The following is a 16,155-nucleotide window of genomic DNA, read 5'->3' on the forward strand; positions in this document are numbered from 1 at the left end:
CGAATGAAGTTGGTGATGTCTGTTGACTCATCAGCTTGCAATGCAAAAGGCAAATACTTAAGTTTATTACTACATACATTTTTCTCGATATCAGATGACATTTCTAAAATATGCCAGTCAACTGTATCGTTGGACAGTGGAATCTTTGTTTATTTCTTTTGCTGTTTCATTCCCAAGAATTGTCGCGACTACCTTTTTGCACGCAGGCAAAATGAGTGGCTCGCCTATAGTATGAGCTTTCATATTTTGTGCTATCAGTTGTGAAACTTGGTAGGAGGCAATTTGAGCTTTCTCAGAGACTGTGATTTTATTTATGGAAGAATTTGCCGCTTTAGTTTGCTGTTCAGACAATCTCTTAAAATAATTTGTAGATTTATCTTGTAAATGAGGATGTTTAGTTTTTAAATGTTTGCTCAGTTTACTATGAAGCAATAATTCATTTGACATTTTTTATTTCCACATACTAAACATAGCGGCAAAGGATGGTCTTCACTTCCAGTCCATGTGAAACCAAAGCTTAAATAATTTACATCGTACTTGCCAGTAAATCGCGGCTACACATATACATATATATGTGTACCCATGCAGTTGTAGTGAATCACGTTATTGGACAATATAGACAGTGTTTGCTTCGGAGCATTCACTTCTTGTCGGAAAGATAAAGGTATTAGTTTACAACTCTCAACATAGAAGTAACGAACGTCTAACAAAAAATATACATTTCAAAGATGTAATCTCCTGAAACTCCACATCCAGTATTACATAAGTGTATCTACACCTTTTCAAGAATCAAACACTTAAGAAAAACTATTTCAAAAGCGATATTATAGTTCATGTTTCACAACAAACTTCCAACAACGTTATAGTTTTTAAAATAACCGTGCAATTCCCCATTTATTTTAGCGTTAGTTTCAATAAATACATTTAGATGCAACCATTTTTTTTTACAAGTACGTGTACTTTTTTACTGTGCATATTATCAACAGGAAGGTTTATATAATTTGTGTGTGTGCGCGCATGTCTGTATCTCTCTTTGTCTCTTTATATGTGTGTGCGTGCGTGTGTGTCTGTGTATAAGAGAGATATACATGCGCGCGCGCACACACATACACACACACAAAACATTATTTCGCTTAGGCATAGTGATACTAATAATCAGTTGGTATACTCATGCTTTAATGTAAAGCATTAGGAGAATACAGATCGTAATATCCATTAGTGAATGACATAACCGGCTCCATTAGCTTTCGGCTGTTTCTCTTTAAAAAGCAGTGCTCTCAGAGCCATATGCTTGTGCAACATCCTGTACAGTTAGTTGATTTTATACCTGTTCTGTATACTATATTTTTGACAAGCATTTTCCTTCAAAGAACACCTAGTCGTGTCTCTACAATTGCATTTAGATTTTGCTTGTTTTTATAATATTTGGGGTTGGAATTTAAAATTTGTAAGTCTATGTTCCCCTTATAACTATAGCTGACTTAACGAATTTAAGGCTCATAACTTTTATTGTTATTTAATTGCCAAGAAATAAATATATAAATAAATAAAATTGTGATATTCTCAATTGGCATATAAAACATCTATACAATCAGGCCTGTGTGTCAAAACGAAAAGATCCCGGTTTTAGTGTCGTCGCGAAAAGTAAACCACCGTTGGTTTGTTTTTGACCAGATGACAGAAAAGGTTAGATAGATCTGACAGTTTCTGGTCTTCTTAGACTTTCATCGGAGAAAGAATATCCCATCTTTTTGTCTACAGAGAGATTAGTAGTTTATATTTACTTCATACCTCATAGCTTTCCGTCGCATGCGCTGATGCAGACATGATCTCTGCCTCCCGCTTTATTTTCATTCGACGCAGCAGCTGTGGGCTGGAAGAAGCTTCGTGACAGGCTCCTCACCAGAAGGTTAGACGTCATTGTAGAAGATCTCCTGAGGCTCGACGTCACCTTGGAGGATGCAGAGGGGCTGTCACGAAACCGCCAACGATGGGAGAGTACTGATGGACCAGGTTGGCCTTATGCATGATGATGCCTCTGGGACCACTAATCTGGGATGCCTCCAACCCCATCAAACAAGAGCGTGAAGCAAGCAAGCATCTATTTCATACTGTATACAAATTAGTACTCATCTAAACCGGTTAGTCAAATTTGCATAACAGTACATGCGCTGACAGGATTTATAAAGTTAACGGGTATAACTTACATCTCAAATTAACAAAAAACACCGTGAATTTACTATGAATTTATTAATTATTCTACTTGTCTGCGCTTGAACTGCTGTGCAAATTTCACTGATCGGTTTTACTGAGTTCTATTTTTGCAGTAAATAGCAAATATAAAGCTACTATTTTCCATAAATGTTTAAAGATCGATTCCACTTCTTCCCACGGTGTAATGAAATCTGTGGTGTAACCATTTTACTTGCCACAGCCATTTAGAATTGTTTCCTCATCCACGTTTTTTTTTTTATTTAATATTATTTTTCCTGCAGCCGTTGACACAGATATTCAAACCAACCTGGGAGGTCTTACAAAGGTTATGAGTGATGCCAATCTCAGGATTACTTAGATTTAAAATTAAAATTTGCATTGTTTTGCAGGCCTCAAGTGTAAACAAAGACGAGAGGGGCGTGGCTGGAATGCTCTTGATGTTAAGTCCGCTCGACGAGGGCCACAGTATTACACTTAAGAGATCTAGGCTGTGATAAACTCTTTTAACTGGTCGATAAATATCATCCAGCTAATAAACTATGGTCAATGTGTAGATTGTAAACACTATATACTTTGTTGCTATCGTTTCCATGGTTACTGATCACATTACGTTTATATTAACAGACACTTAAAGAAGGGGAGGAAATAAAGAGTGAGAGGAAAACTGATAATAAATTAATAGTTTATTACCAAGATAAGCGAGAGAAAAACGGAGACAGCATTGTGAAAAGAGAAAGATATGTACAGAAAGAAGCGGAAAGAAAAAAAGAGTAAAGGAGTGAAGGGAAGGAAGGAAAGAAGTACACTATAGAAATAAAGTGTAGATTCATTGCCTGAGATGGAAAAGAAAAAAGAAAACAATATAAAAGGAAATAAAAAGGAGAGAGCATAGAGGAAAGAAAGAAGACTGAAATAGAGAAAAGAAAGATAAAGCAAGTGAAAACGAAGGAAGTGGGAGAAGAGATGGAAGAAAGGAGACCGTTACATAATTTGCCAAAGAAAAGTTTAAAGCGAGAATACTGAAAGTTGAAGGGTGGGGGTAGGAGTTGCCAGAGTAGGGATAGTAGAGATGGATAGTGAGAGGGAAAAGGAAAAGTTGGAAGAGGAGAGTATGAGGTAAATATAACAAATTAAACGAAAGGGGGAGAGATGAGTAGGAGAGAATAGGCTGAGTATAAAAGCGAGAGGAAGAGCTCGTTCGAACATGGCGTGTTTTGAACGTGTCTTGTCTTTAGCGGGAGTCAAAAGCAGAAGATTCATGGGGTCTGGAATGAGCAAGGTAAGCAATAAATCCACTGTTTATTTGCTGTTTATAAAGCACAGCCTACTTACAGTTTAGAGTAGTAACATTTATTCCTTTACAACTGTAATTCTTTTTAAATATGATTTCAAAAGCATTTGATTTTTAGAAAATGAAACTTAGAGAATAATTTACTTTAGAAGATAAACAAATATTATCAAGAAATAATGTCATTAAATGATAAACAATAAATGTGAATATTTACCCCTCCGTCAAATGAATCGTACTTTCTTTTTATCCGATTTTCACTATTATAACTTCCAGACAACTGATTTTAATTACTTCTTGGTTATCTCTTTAAACATCTTTTCTCTCGCCCTTAAAATATTTCTCCGTAGAATTTGGTTTCTCTTCAAAATAATTAAAATAACTATCTTTTCGTAACTTTGATTATCAATATGAATCGTTCCTACCCTGATATAAGTATTTTCGAGAGTAATTGAGTCGATGTCTTAGTTGACTAGTGATGACAACTACGACTACATCATGGCTAGCAGATGATGACGATAATAATTATAATAATATTGTCTTTTATTATTGCCATAAGGGCGACGATGAAGTGACATTACAAGGTAATGTCACAAAAAAGTGTAGGAGGGGCTTACACTGAATTATATGAATGAAAAAGGTAGGGAAAATGATGTATATACAAATCTATAATTCTATTAATAATGTTTATAATTTAGCCACGCGCAAACAATTTTGAGGGAGCCCTTGAGCGATTACATTAACCCTAGTATTGATTTCTAATATATAATAATAATGACTTTTGACAATAACAATAAATGAATTACAGTGGATCTGGTGTCTTGTGACATTCGTATGACTCTCAGTGTTTCAGTACCCGCCACTGGAATATTGCTGTAAACATGTATCAATAAAACCTATTACCGCTCCTATACTAACCGTGCTACCCGCCAGTTATCGATCGACTGCTACAGTTACTCATTCTGTTTACTGATAACCGATACACATTGCAAATGTATGGTCTCTTTATATATTTTCACTGGTTCTTTGTCACATTTTAAAATTATTGAAAATTGCAAACCAGTTTTATAGAAATTACGAACCTGAAGAATGTAAACATAAAACTCGTAACATTTAACAAATCCAATAATATTCGAAATTGTTTAACGCTTCAAAAGAAACCTTGTGTTAAACACTGCTTATGAGCTATTGTTGCCTATAGTGACATTTTTATGTTTGTCTCTGTCTGACTGACTGTCCGCCTATCCGTCCCTCCAACCATCCATTCATTACATTGATCGTTTAAGCTTCATTTAACAATGAGTAAAAAAGTTTAAAGTCATCCTTAGCAAACAACATTTATCCTTTGCGAATGTTGCCTACTCCACCACGGAGTAGTTAAAATAGTTTTGAACATAATAATCCACACAGTTACTGGTGAATTTAATTTGAGATGATGCTGAGTAATACTAAATTTATAGCAGATCCCGTTTTTTCTTGTAAATCTCTAATCTTTGCTGTATGTTTGACTTGGACAGATCATAATGAGCTCAGCATTTCATAATGAGTTCTATGACTCCCAAGAAGTTTGCATTATGGATGTAATTCCATAATTGCCAATTCATGGAAAGCATGTCCTCTTTACCTAAAAACAATTTCGGTTAACCTCCAGTTTCTGACCCTGGCAAAAAAATGAGAAAAAAAATAGTGTTGGTTAACTGGAGGTTAACCAAAATTTCCACATTAATTATTCTCCATATATACATTTTGTAATTTTTCAGTCTCTCATGATTCTTTTGTGAGACCTCACACTAATCCCTGTATCGTTCTCTGACCTCTTCCCCAACTCTCACTAATGCTAGACAATAGATTCTGTATACTGTACTGTTTTCATGTTCAGACAATCTGTCAAACGTCTTACTCTGTTTAGTGTTCTCTATATCATCCTTGTTTAGATACCATGACTGACTGTAAGAGAAAATCTTACAAGGCAAGCAACCTCTAAGACAAAATACTAACCATTGTTTGCTCTCCTTTGCACCATTTGATTTTATCATTTGGAGAACAGGCACCAGAAAGTTTTGTCTGGTTAAACCATTACATTTAGCACAGTGAACAATTAATAGCACGAGTATGCCTTGACTGGGTCCTAGCCAGCCCTATATCAGATGAATGGTGTCAACTGTTCTTGTCTTAGGAGTAGTTGCAATATACCACTACCCAATTATGCAAACACAAATATCATCACTTTTTTGTCCATTTTGAATACTGGCATGGACTGGAAGGGACATTTTGAGGCAGTATTTTGCTGCAGGGTACCCTCTTGATTGATACTGATCCTTTTGGTTGCAACTTACGACATGTAAGGACATGATATACCTTTTTTAAAACCTGAGATATATATGTTACATGAAATTATATATTGTGAAAAAACTTATTTTTGGAGACAGATGTAAAGATCCATTTTGGATAGGGATGGAGAGCATATATTTCTGTTGTGTATATAGGGACTAATATTATTTGAGATACCTCAAATGTAGGTGACAGAGATTGAGACTAATTTAAAGTTACCCAATATATTAATTTTCTTATGGGGCCTTAGATGTGCACAGGCTCTAGGGCTCTTGCCACTTTTCTCCTTGGGAAGAAATAGAAAATATTATGAGATTCAGGCAGTTACATTACCATCTTGTTGGTTAATTTACTTAAAGTCATAAATCTTCAAAGAACTGTTATTTCTAGCTATCACACTGTCATTCCCCAATTCTTCAACATCCTCTTCTATTTTCGTAAGAGGTAGTCTACAGTGTATGAGATAGACAACACTGAAAGCTGATTGGTCTGTCAGTTTTCTTCATTGTCTCTGGTAAGGTCACCAGCTTCAGCATCTGACTGGTTACTCATCACCTCCAGAACTGTATCTTTTACTAAGCTCTTCCAACATGATAAGGCTCTGCAAATCTATTTTTATGATTGAAAACAGCAGCCAGTGGTATATTTGGTCTTTTCAAAACATATTCAGTCAGAATTAATCTTTTCAAATGTAAAATACTATAGGATGTAAATGAGAAAGTCTGTCATCCTACAGTTAGCCTTTATTATTTTTTCTGAGAAATAAACTTCAAGTGCATATCATAAAAGAGAGTGATAGACATGAACAGTAATTATTATCAGCTGGTCTGGCTGTGCAAATTATCTCAAGCAAAATGTTAATTAAATGATAAGGATCACTTATGCAACATGTAACCTGGTACAAGCTTATAACTTCTTAACATTTTTGATACCAACTTACCCAACATCACCAACCATAAAATGCTTTTGTTAAGTTATTATTTAAAACCGCTTAATAATGATATTTAATTAGTTTATTAAATTCATCAATTATTTCTTATTTTCAATATTAATTGAAATGCACAACGTAGAGTATTTTATTGGAAATATGAATATAAAAATGTTATTGATAACAACATGGACAAAGAAACTGTTCAATTGAGGTACATTTCAAATATCATTTCATTAAATGTATTATAGGAGTGAAGAAGTATATCTGTATATTATTTGCTTCTATTAATTTTATTGTTCTTTTGGAATGTTTCTTTTCAGATTCTTGATGGAGTTTACATTGGAAACTTCTATGATTCTAAAGAAGAAAAAGCACAAAAAGAAAATAGTGTTACTCATATTTTAGCTGTTCATGACAATGCCAAACCATTGCTTTCTGTGAGTTGATAATTTTATGTAATTTTCTTTAACATTAACTACACAATCCCATATGTGGAATATGGTACATCTGATTCTCTTAAAACTTCTTCAGCTGTTGTATTAAAAATCCATGCTTTACTGAGGAGTTATAAGTTTGAACTATGACTGGAGTTGTCTCCCATACTTGCTGAATTCGCCTAAATAATATAAGAACGACACCTTCAACTTATAGTGCAGTGTTTTAGTTTAACTCTGAGTTAAATATGATCATCTTCATTAAGGTGGTGAGCCAGCAGAATCGTTAGTATGCTGGGCAAAATGTTTAAAGGCATTTCATCTGTCTTCTCGTTCTGAGTTCAAATTCTACTAAGGTCAACTTTGCCGTTCATCCTTTTGGCGTCAATAAAATAAGTACCAGTTGAGCACTGGAGTTAATATAATCAACTTAGCCCTTTACCCAAACTTGCTGGACTTGTGCCAAAATTTGAAATCAATATGATCATCTTCACTAACTTTTCAGTGGTATAGACAATTGCTTGCCCAGGCCTGCACATACATACACAGATACATGGTCAATACTGACCAATGGAAACCCTACATATAAACCTTATGACAATAATTCTCAGTCTTTTTTTGATTTTGTGACATAGTATTGATTGAACAAAAACATTCCTGGTGCACTTTACAAGGTAGGTTTATAAAGGCTGTTTTAAAATTAAAAATTAAGTAAAAAAAAAAAAAGAACAAATGGAAGAAAATTATTGCTTTGCATATTTTATGTTTTACAAAATTGTGAATAACTCCTTTTCATGACACTCAAACATTAGCATGGATTTTCTGTGACCTTATATTTTACTTGCAAGAATTTGTGGTGCACCTAGATATACCTTGCAACATCCAATGTGCCTCAGCAAACTGTTTATGAATCACTGCCTTGTGATAAATACTAACATCAGATTATCATCTTATAACTCATCATTGACTTAGTTAAAGTAGTTAGTATGATTATATTATCATCATTGTAGACAGTTTTCAGAGCAAAAATTAGAAACACTTCTGTAGATATACAGACCTTTATATCAAAAAACTTTATATCTAAACCTGGACATATGTGCCAAAGGCAACATGGCAAAGTCGAATGTGTAAATTAATAACAAATTAACACTTCTGTTAACAATCAAGTCATAGCAGACACAGTAAATTGAGTGACAGGCTATTTAATGACAGTTTTAATTCATCCTCAAAGTTATAAAAGGAACATCGTGTATCAATAGAAAAATACAGGATTTTAGATGTACTTTATGTACGGGAGTCGTTAATAGTGAGAGCACTTTTGTTTTTCCATAATTAGTGGTATATTGTATAATCTATAAGTATCTTGTCTTGCAATGCTGATCCTGAAGAAGCTAGTCTAGTGCACACTTCTTAATATCACTAAGTCTTCTGTGGCATCTCAGATTTCCAAGTTATGATTTTTTTTGGCTACTGATGCACTTTGAAGTGTTAAGAAAAGTGAAACATCAACTACTTGCAAGGCTTTAACTAGTTTCATTACTCTTTTAAAATTTAACAACTAATTCTTAGTTGTTAAATAAAAAGGGCATTTTTTACTTAAGATATTTTATATTTAAGGTCTTAAGATCTTTTCTTTCTTTTAAAACATATATTTTTTTCCCCAGTTTGAAGCTTTGCTTTATTTACTTTTTTGTTCAGGATAAAGTTTACCTGTGTATCTTTGCCAGTGACAATCCCCAACAGTGTTTGAGCCAATATTTTGAAGAGAGTATAGACTTCATTCACAAAGCTAGACAAGAAGGAGGTGGTGTACTTATTCATTGGTGAGAGTTTATTTTAATTATTAATTGACATTTTGCACACAATGAAAAAAATTTGCTTTCTCACTTGTAAAAGACCTTGTTACAGAATGTATGACATTTACAACTATTTTGTAGTTGCTGTTACAATTCTATATATTTGCTTCTTTACTCTAATAAGATTTATGTCCCTTGAAGCTGAGACATACTGACCAACTACCTCTGTTCCTCTGAACAAGCAAATTGTATGCCACCTCTTCAGCCCATCCAGCACACTCATTTCTCATTCTTTTGTCACCTTCATAATATCTTACTTCATCAGTCCTTGTTCTAAACACTTTGCCAAATAATTCATCATCAGAGTTGTATCTTTTGGAATTTTATCCTTTTCTTATTTTCATTTTTTGTTTTATTTTTTGTTATTTTGTTGTTGTTTTTTAATTTTGTCTTGAAGTTTCATTTTGATGTAGTTTAGCCAGATATGTCTACTTGATTGGTCAATCTCAATTCCAGTTTGTCAGGAGTATCACGAAGTGTAACACTCACAGTAGCCTATATAATGACGATAACAAGCCTGAACTGGAGGGATTCTATGAATGCTATAAGAGGGGCACGGAACTGTGCTAACCCAAACTATGGTTTCCAAAGGCAACTGAGAGAATATGAAGAGAATGGGTTGGAAGCTGTAAGTAAATTTATTTTATGGTGAAAGGGAAGTATCTCCCTGATTTATCATCTCACCATCATCGTCATGATCAGAAGCCATCAAAGAAGCCACTACATGGTCATTTGGTCTACTTGAAATAGCAGCCAAATCTCTCTAAAATCACATCCTACCATCTTAAAAAAACAAAGATACATTAAATAATGATGTCTTAGATACACTATGCCTGAGAAAAAAATAGACTAGATGGTAATTGGGAGAATACTTTTGACCAAGATCAATTAAGGCTGACTTGAGGCTAAACAACAACCATTGTCACCACCACACTCCAACAGCTTTTTCTCTCATATACCATCACCTTTTTTTTTCTGCATGAAGTCTGTTTCTTCTTCCAGTGATTTCCCAAAATATTGTGTCTATGTGAAACTAAAAGTATATTTGATGTTTTTGTTGAATGTGGTAAATTGAACATTTTTAGTGACAGGACCCTGTTTTCCATTAGCAGTTGTAGGTTGCAAAGAACACTCTAGCAGCCCTCCTGAGCTGTGAAGTATTGCCATAAGTGGTGGTCAGTAATGTAAGCTAGCAATAACCATTGTCATCAGAAAAAAGTAATTTAATTTAGGGAGAAGTAGTCATTAGTGATATGTAGATGCCTAAATAAAACCTGAAAGTGAATTTTTTAGGTACCACTTTTTATTTGTTTTACATTGGCTTCCCATAGCAGTACTACAGCATTAAAAATTGTAGACATGTTTACAATTCAATCCTAGTTTATATTTTATTTTAAAAAGTAACAAAGAAAAAAAAAATTAAAATCTAAAGTTTGATTATATTATCATCATTGTAGACAGCTTTCAGGGCAAAAACTATAAAAACGTCCATAGACATACAGACTTTTATTTGGAATATAAAAAAAAACTGCAAAAGAAGTTCTAAACTTGAATATATGGGCCAAAGACAATTTGGCAAAAGTCCAATATGTAGATTAATATCAAAAACTCAAAAATCCCACTGAACTTCCTTGAGATATAGGAACAGAGTAGCAGCTGACTATTGCATACTCAATATAAAGAATAGGTTCAAAAAGATGCAGTCGAATATCTATTAGATCAATAGAAAAATACAGGACTTTAGACATGCTTTGTATACAGTAGTTCATAGTGTGAGCTCTTTTGTATTGAAGTTTATGAACTGTGCAGTAAACATAATTGATAGTTTCTATTACAGGTGATGTAATTATAGAGCAGGAAGCACACGAAGGTTGAAGAAATTCATAGAACTGTTATCTCTGCTGATAAAGGGTTTCTTTCTCTGTAAAGGCCAATCATAAACTGAATGGTAAAAGCATTGCTGGGCTGGAGGTAACTGAGGTAATCAGGATGAGTTATGATAACTTGTATGAAAGATAGATTACAAGTGAAATGAAAGAAATTTGAAAGGCATTATTGGCTAGTGCATGCAGGAGAGATAAGTGTACTGGTATGGAGTTGTGACATGAATGCTGGATCACCATTTCAGAATGGGTGTTTAAATGATTGTTTGAAAAGAGATTAAATATTATGTAAAATATTATATTTTCCTGTATTTTAATTGATTAGTATTAGAGACATATAATCAAGTGAAAAACTTTTATTTCAGTTCTTCAATATATCAGTGTTTCTCAAACTTGATTGGTTAATTTTTTTTTTTTTTTTTCAAGGCTCGGAAACGTTTGAAAGAGAAGTACCCTGACTATGATAACAAAAATGATGAACAACGCTGTCAGGAGCTTCTGAAATGTTATCAACATTACTTAGCACATGGATCCCAGAGTGATGTTGCTGTCTGGGTATATAACCTGAATGAAGGAAAAAAGACATCTGAAGAAAGCAAAAGCTCTACAGATGTTGTGAAGTCAAAATCCAATGAAACCTGAAACTAATTCATCATATTATTAAAGTCCTTCTCTTAAAACAATTTAGAAAATATATCATTTTACTGGGATCATGATTCAAAGGAAGAAAGCTGATAGAAATATCATTTATACTCTATTTAAGTTGTATTATGAAATGTGTTTTATCGAGTTCTCTTATGAAACAATCAGTGAAGTTGCATTTCTGATGAAAAAATTTCTATTCTTTTCTCATTTACTAATAATTTTAGCTTGAAATTGGAGTTTGTTTTTTCAAGCTGTTCTTAACAACTTAAGAACTAAATAGTGTGTTCAAGATTGAATATTGTCTTCCTCATTACTTAACTCTAACAGTGTCCTGCTCTAAGGTTTCCTTATCCACATTGTGTTCATTGTACTCTTCTGATACTAAGCAGAGTGGGGTTGTAGGGTCTGATATTTCTGCATTTCTTATTCTTGATTGGTGTAACTTAGTCTGTTTTGTGCATGGTCAGCACATTCTCAGCACATTTATCTTCTGCCTTGACCCATTTCTCTCATTATTTTATCAGTTGCCTTTATATCTGGTACCTGTCATAATCATGTGTGATACTTTCAACGATAGTTCATTCAATATTTATTAATTTCTAATTCATAACAAGCTGCCAATAAATTAAAATCTTGCACTCTCACTAAGTCCCCACTGACTATTTCTAATATTCCTGAAAACCTCTAACATTGAAGCTGACTGAATAACATATTTCTCCTACTTTCTTCCATCATTTCTCAGTTTTCTGCACATTTTCCACTTGGTTTCACATGTTGTAAATTAATGTAATAAGTTGATTGTATATATTTTTTTGAGTATTTTTAATGATGAATGACCAAAAATAATATATAGTATTTAAAAATGAATAAAAATTTATTTTCACCATTTAATGAAAAACAATATATCATTTAACAGTGTGTGTGTTTTTGCCTGTTATAGCCTTGTATCAAAGTTGAGATTTTGTGATCCAAATTCTGGAAAATGTTAACATATAGATTTTCAGTTCATCTTGAGATTATATTTTCATAAAAGTTTAGACTGTTAAAACTGTCAGTTTGAAGAAAACTCATACATGTATGTTTATTTAGAAATGGAAAAATTATCATTGTAGCCTTGAGCCATGGGTGCACACATAAAGCTGGCATATTGCTGTTGATCTAATAAATAGCATTAAGCAGATGTGATATAAATCTACTTTTGCATAAGATACTAGTCTATTTAACGTTCCCAAGTCTGATAACACATAACACTGAACAAAAACAGAATGAAATATTTTAGATGATATATGTTTGTAAAGAACATGGTATAATTCAGAATACCTGAAGCGTATATCATTTAGATAACTAGTTTATTACCTGGCTAACATATATGCAAATATTATATATACATTTGAACAGCTATTAATGTTATATCCTTATATAAACTACTGTATATAATATATATATATATATATATATATATAATATATTTGGTGAAGCAAACAGGAAAAATGGAACTCAAAATATAAGTTTGTATTTTTTTATTAATATTTAGCAGAAGCAACAGAGTGACTCAAGATCCAAGAGTTTCATGTACTGACACATCAAATATGTATATAAAATGATTTAGATTCAAAGTAATATATTTCTAATGAGGAACAATTATCCTGAAATAGATATGCAAGAGATTCCTAATTGTTTTTCTGTTTACTTAAGAGAACAATAGGATGTTTTCACATTTCGATCTCCACAGCCAAGGTATTATGTTTTAGATCTTTTAAATATTTCAGATTTAAACTAATAATGGTCAATGAACTTCTAGCTCAAATTTATCATATATTGACTTAGTAAAATAATCCATAAACTAAGGGCCCTCCTAGCAGTGTTTTCATTTTGGTCTTTTATACCCTAATGAAAATTGAGACTGCATTTTCTGCCATAAACACTTCAGTCTTCATAATTAGCCTCTCCTAACTTGAAAAAAATTATTAAACCAAAATACTATTTTAATAAAAATTGCCATAGCTGAATAATTAGAATGTCAGCAGGAAGGTTAATATTTCTTATTCAGTCACCGCCACTGTGCTGAATCCTTAACCAAACCCTTGACTCTACTAATACCTTGTTCACTTAGTTGTTAACAGATACCAGGGTGAAGTGGGAGTACAGCAGAGTCAAGTCAGGTCACTGGTAAGTTTTATTAGTTTGCAGTGGTAATTTCATAAATTTCAACTGACTGCTTCTTAATGTTTCATCTAATGTGGAAAACAGATGTTTTGCAACTTCTTAATAATCTGTGACAAAACTCTCCTTAACCTTTTCTTACAACATAGTATATTTCTCAGTAATAGATGATGTGCACAATATTTTGTGTAGTGACGTTTACTGTTTAAATTAAGTTCAGTCGCAAATACTCACCAGATATTCCCCACTTATATGCTGATTAAAATGAATAACTAGATTTCATTCCAAGCACCATTTTGTTGTTCATGTTTGAGACACCACTTGCAATATTTAATTTGGAGATCTCACTTATCTTAACTCATAAATTTACTATATCTTCTTTATATCTCAATTATTATTTTGAAATCTTTGCTGTCTTCCCTGGGCAAATTATTTATTTATTCACAGTATGATTGTTGGTATATTGTTCCAATCTTCTATTTTAATATTGTCATTTATGAATTATCATTAATCTGAGTGAAATGGGCAGTATGTCAGCAAATTTTTTAGGGTGCTGTACTAAATATTTTACAATATTTAGTTTTCTCCCTTATGTTCTTGGTATCAAATTGTGCCAGGTTCATCTTTGCTTTCTATCTTTCCAGAGTTGTTAAAATTATATGAGATTAAGCTATGTCCTAAAACTTTGTGGCCATGTCCCACCAAAAGAAATCAGTATGTTCAAAGTAAGAAATGTACCCATGTTTTTATAATTATTTTTTTTTCATTGTTTTACTGATGTTGACATGTTTAAAAATAGTTATCCACAAAAGTTTGCTCAGACAACACTGCCTTCATTGAAATTGATTTTTTTTATTTTTATTTCTCACCTATATTATATCTCACTTCTAGAGAAAGCTATTTTAAAATATCATTTTTGAAAAAATTATTTTTATTTCTGAATTTTAATGAAATAAATTACTTCTTTATTCTAAATATTCAGTTATGTTTTTCAAAATTCAAATCATAAAAGAAACTGAAATAAAAGTTGACTTTGTTTTCTGGTTTGTTGATGCAATCAACAAAGAGTTTGAAGTTCACAAGATCTGTAGAGATCTATTCTGACATTGCTTACTTATGGTGAATACCTTTTCATGTTTAAGCCTTCTTTATTTATAATCATTATCATCATTGTTTAACATCTTTATTTGTTGACATGGGTAAGACAGTTTGACAAGGAATCAGTGGGCTACAGGGCTGCATCAAACTCCAATGTCATCTTTAGCATGGTTTCTACAGCTTGATGCCCTTCCTAATGCTAACCAATTAAGAGTGCACAGGGTGCTTTTTTTCATGCCACCAGCATTAGTGAGGTTACCGTGTGACTTGTAAGACAAAAAAGAACAAAAGGAAAGGAAGGAAAAAGCTTCCACTACTAAAAGGAAATATTTGGGAGGGCAAGGTGGATGTATAACAGTTGTTGAATTTGATAGCAAGTATGATAGAGGGACAAGCACAGATGTTTTGCTATAGAGATATATGGCTGAAGGAGGTAAGAGGAAGGTAGTTATGGGGTGCTAAAGTAAACTCAAGGAGCAAGAAGGTGAGTATAAAAGAGGACAAGGACCATGGATCATTGGAAGGAATGAAAGAGAGGATGCTTTCAAAAGAGTACCAGATAGAGGCAGAGGTTTGTATAGTGCATGATAAACAAGGGTGGGGGTGCATATGGTGGGAAATACCAGTATGCAGAGGTGTAAAGTAGAAGATAAAGGAGTGGCTCAGAAAGGAAAACAGAACGAAGCAGTAGATCAAGGTGGAGATACATAAGGGACTATAGTAGGTGGGTGTTGGGAAATAACAGGCAGTGGGTAAAGGCACAGAAAGGTGGTAATTGATTGAAAAAGTGAGAACAGGAATGAGAAATCTAAGCAGTTCAATGGGGTGCAGAGACCATTTACGAGGGTATGGGTGTAACATGAGTGACATTCCTTGCAGGTGAGTATAACAAATATTCTTTTCTACTCAAGGCACAAGGCCTAAAATTTTTGTGGAAGGGGCCAGTTGATTAGATCGACCCCAGTAAGCAACGGGTACTTAATTTATCAACCTTGAAAGGATGAAAAGCAAAGTTGACCTCGGTGGAATTTGAACTCAGGACATAAAGACAGACGAAATACCAATAAGCATTTCACCCAGCATGCTAACGTTTCTGCTAGCTAACCACCTTGAGTAAAACAAATATTGATAATGAAGATATCTTCACAAGACAAAATGGACAAGTAATGTCCGCAAAGATGATCATATATGTACAAAATATTTATAATCTTGTGATGTGTCTTTAATTTTCATTTCCCAAGACTATTGTAGAAGACATTAGTTTCAGATTTGTCAGTTTTGATGTACAGGATGTCCACAAAAAGACTGTAAT

At 33.2% G+C, this 16,155-nt stretch overlaps 3 protein-coding genes across 3 annotated transcripts in view; 1 reads left to right on the forward strand and 2 right to left on the reverse strand.

The window, feature by feature from the left end:
- Window positions 1-3,827, reverse strand: part of LOC115211979 (probable tubulin polyglutamylase TTLL9) — a 58,141-nt gene extending 54,314 nt beyond the window's left edge. Inside the window, exon 1 of the mRNA XM_036502682.1 lies at window positions 3,720-3,827. The gene's annotated coding sequence lies outside the window, so the exon portion shown is untranslated. The remainder of the gene's footprint in view (window positions 1-3,719) is intronic.
- LOC115217031 (zinc finger BED domain-containing protein 5-like) lies at window positions 118-447 on the reverse strand. The gene has a single exon (XM_029786627.1). It carries the CDS (start codon window positions 445-447, stop codon window positions 118-120), a length of 330 nt encoding a protein of 109 aa, XP_029642487.1.
- LOC115211999 (dual specificity protein phosphatase 22) lies at window positions 3,170-13,539 on the forward strand. Its single transcript, XM_029780786.2, has 5 exons — window positions 3,170-3,493; window positions 7,085-7,201; window positions 8,897-9,021; window positions 9,511-9,682; window positions 11,364-13,539. Exons 1-5 carry the CDS (start codon window positions 3,419-3,421, stop codon window positions 11,577-11,579), a joined length of 705 nt encoding a protein of 234 aa, XP_029636646.1. The 5' UTR covers window positions 3,170-3,418; the 3' UTR covers window positions 11,580-13,539.
- Window positions 13,540-16,155: the final 2,616 nt, after the last annotated feature.

This window comes from Octopus sinensis, linkage group LG1 (genome assembly GCF_006345805.1).
Source record: "Octopus sinensis linkage group LG1, ASM634580v1, whole genome shotgun sequence".
In the NCBI taxonomy this organism is placed as follows: domain Eukaryota; kingdom Metazoa; phylum Mollusca; class Cephalopoda; order Octopoda; family Octopodidae; genus Octopus; species Octopus sinensis.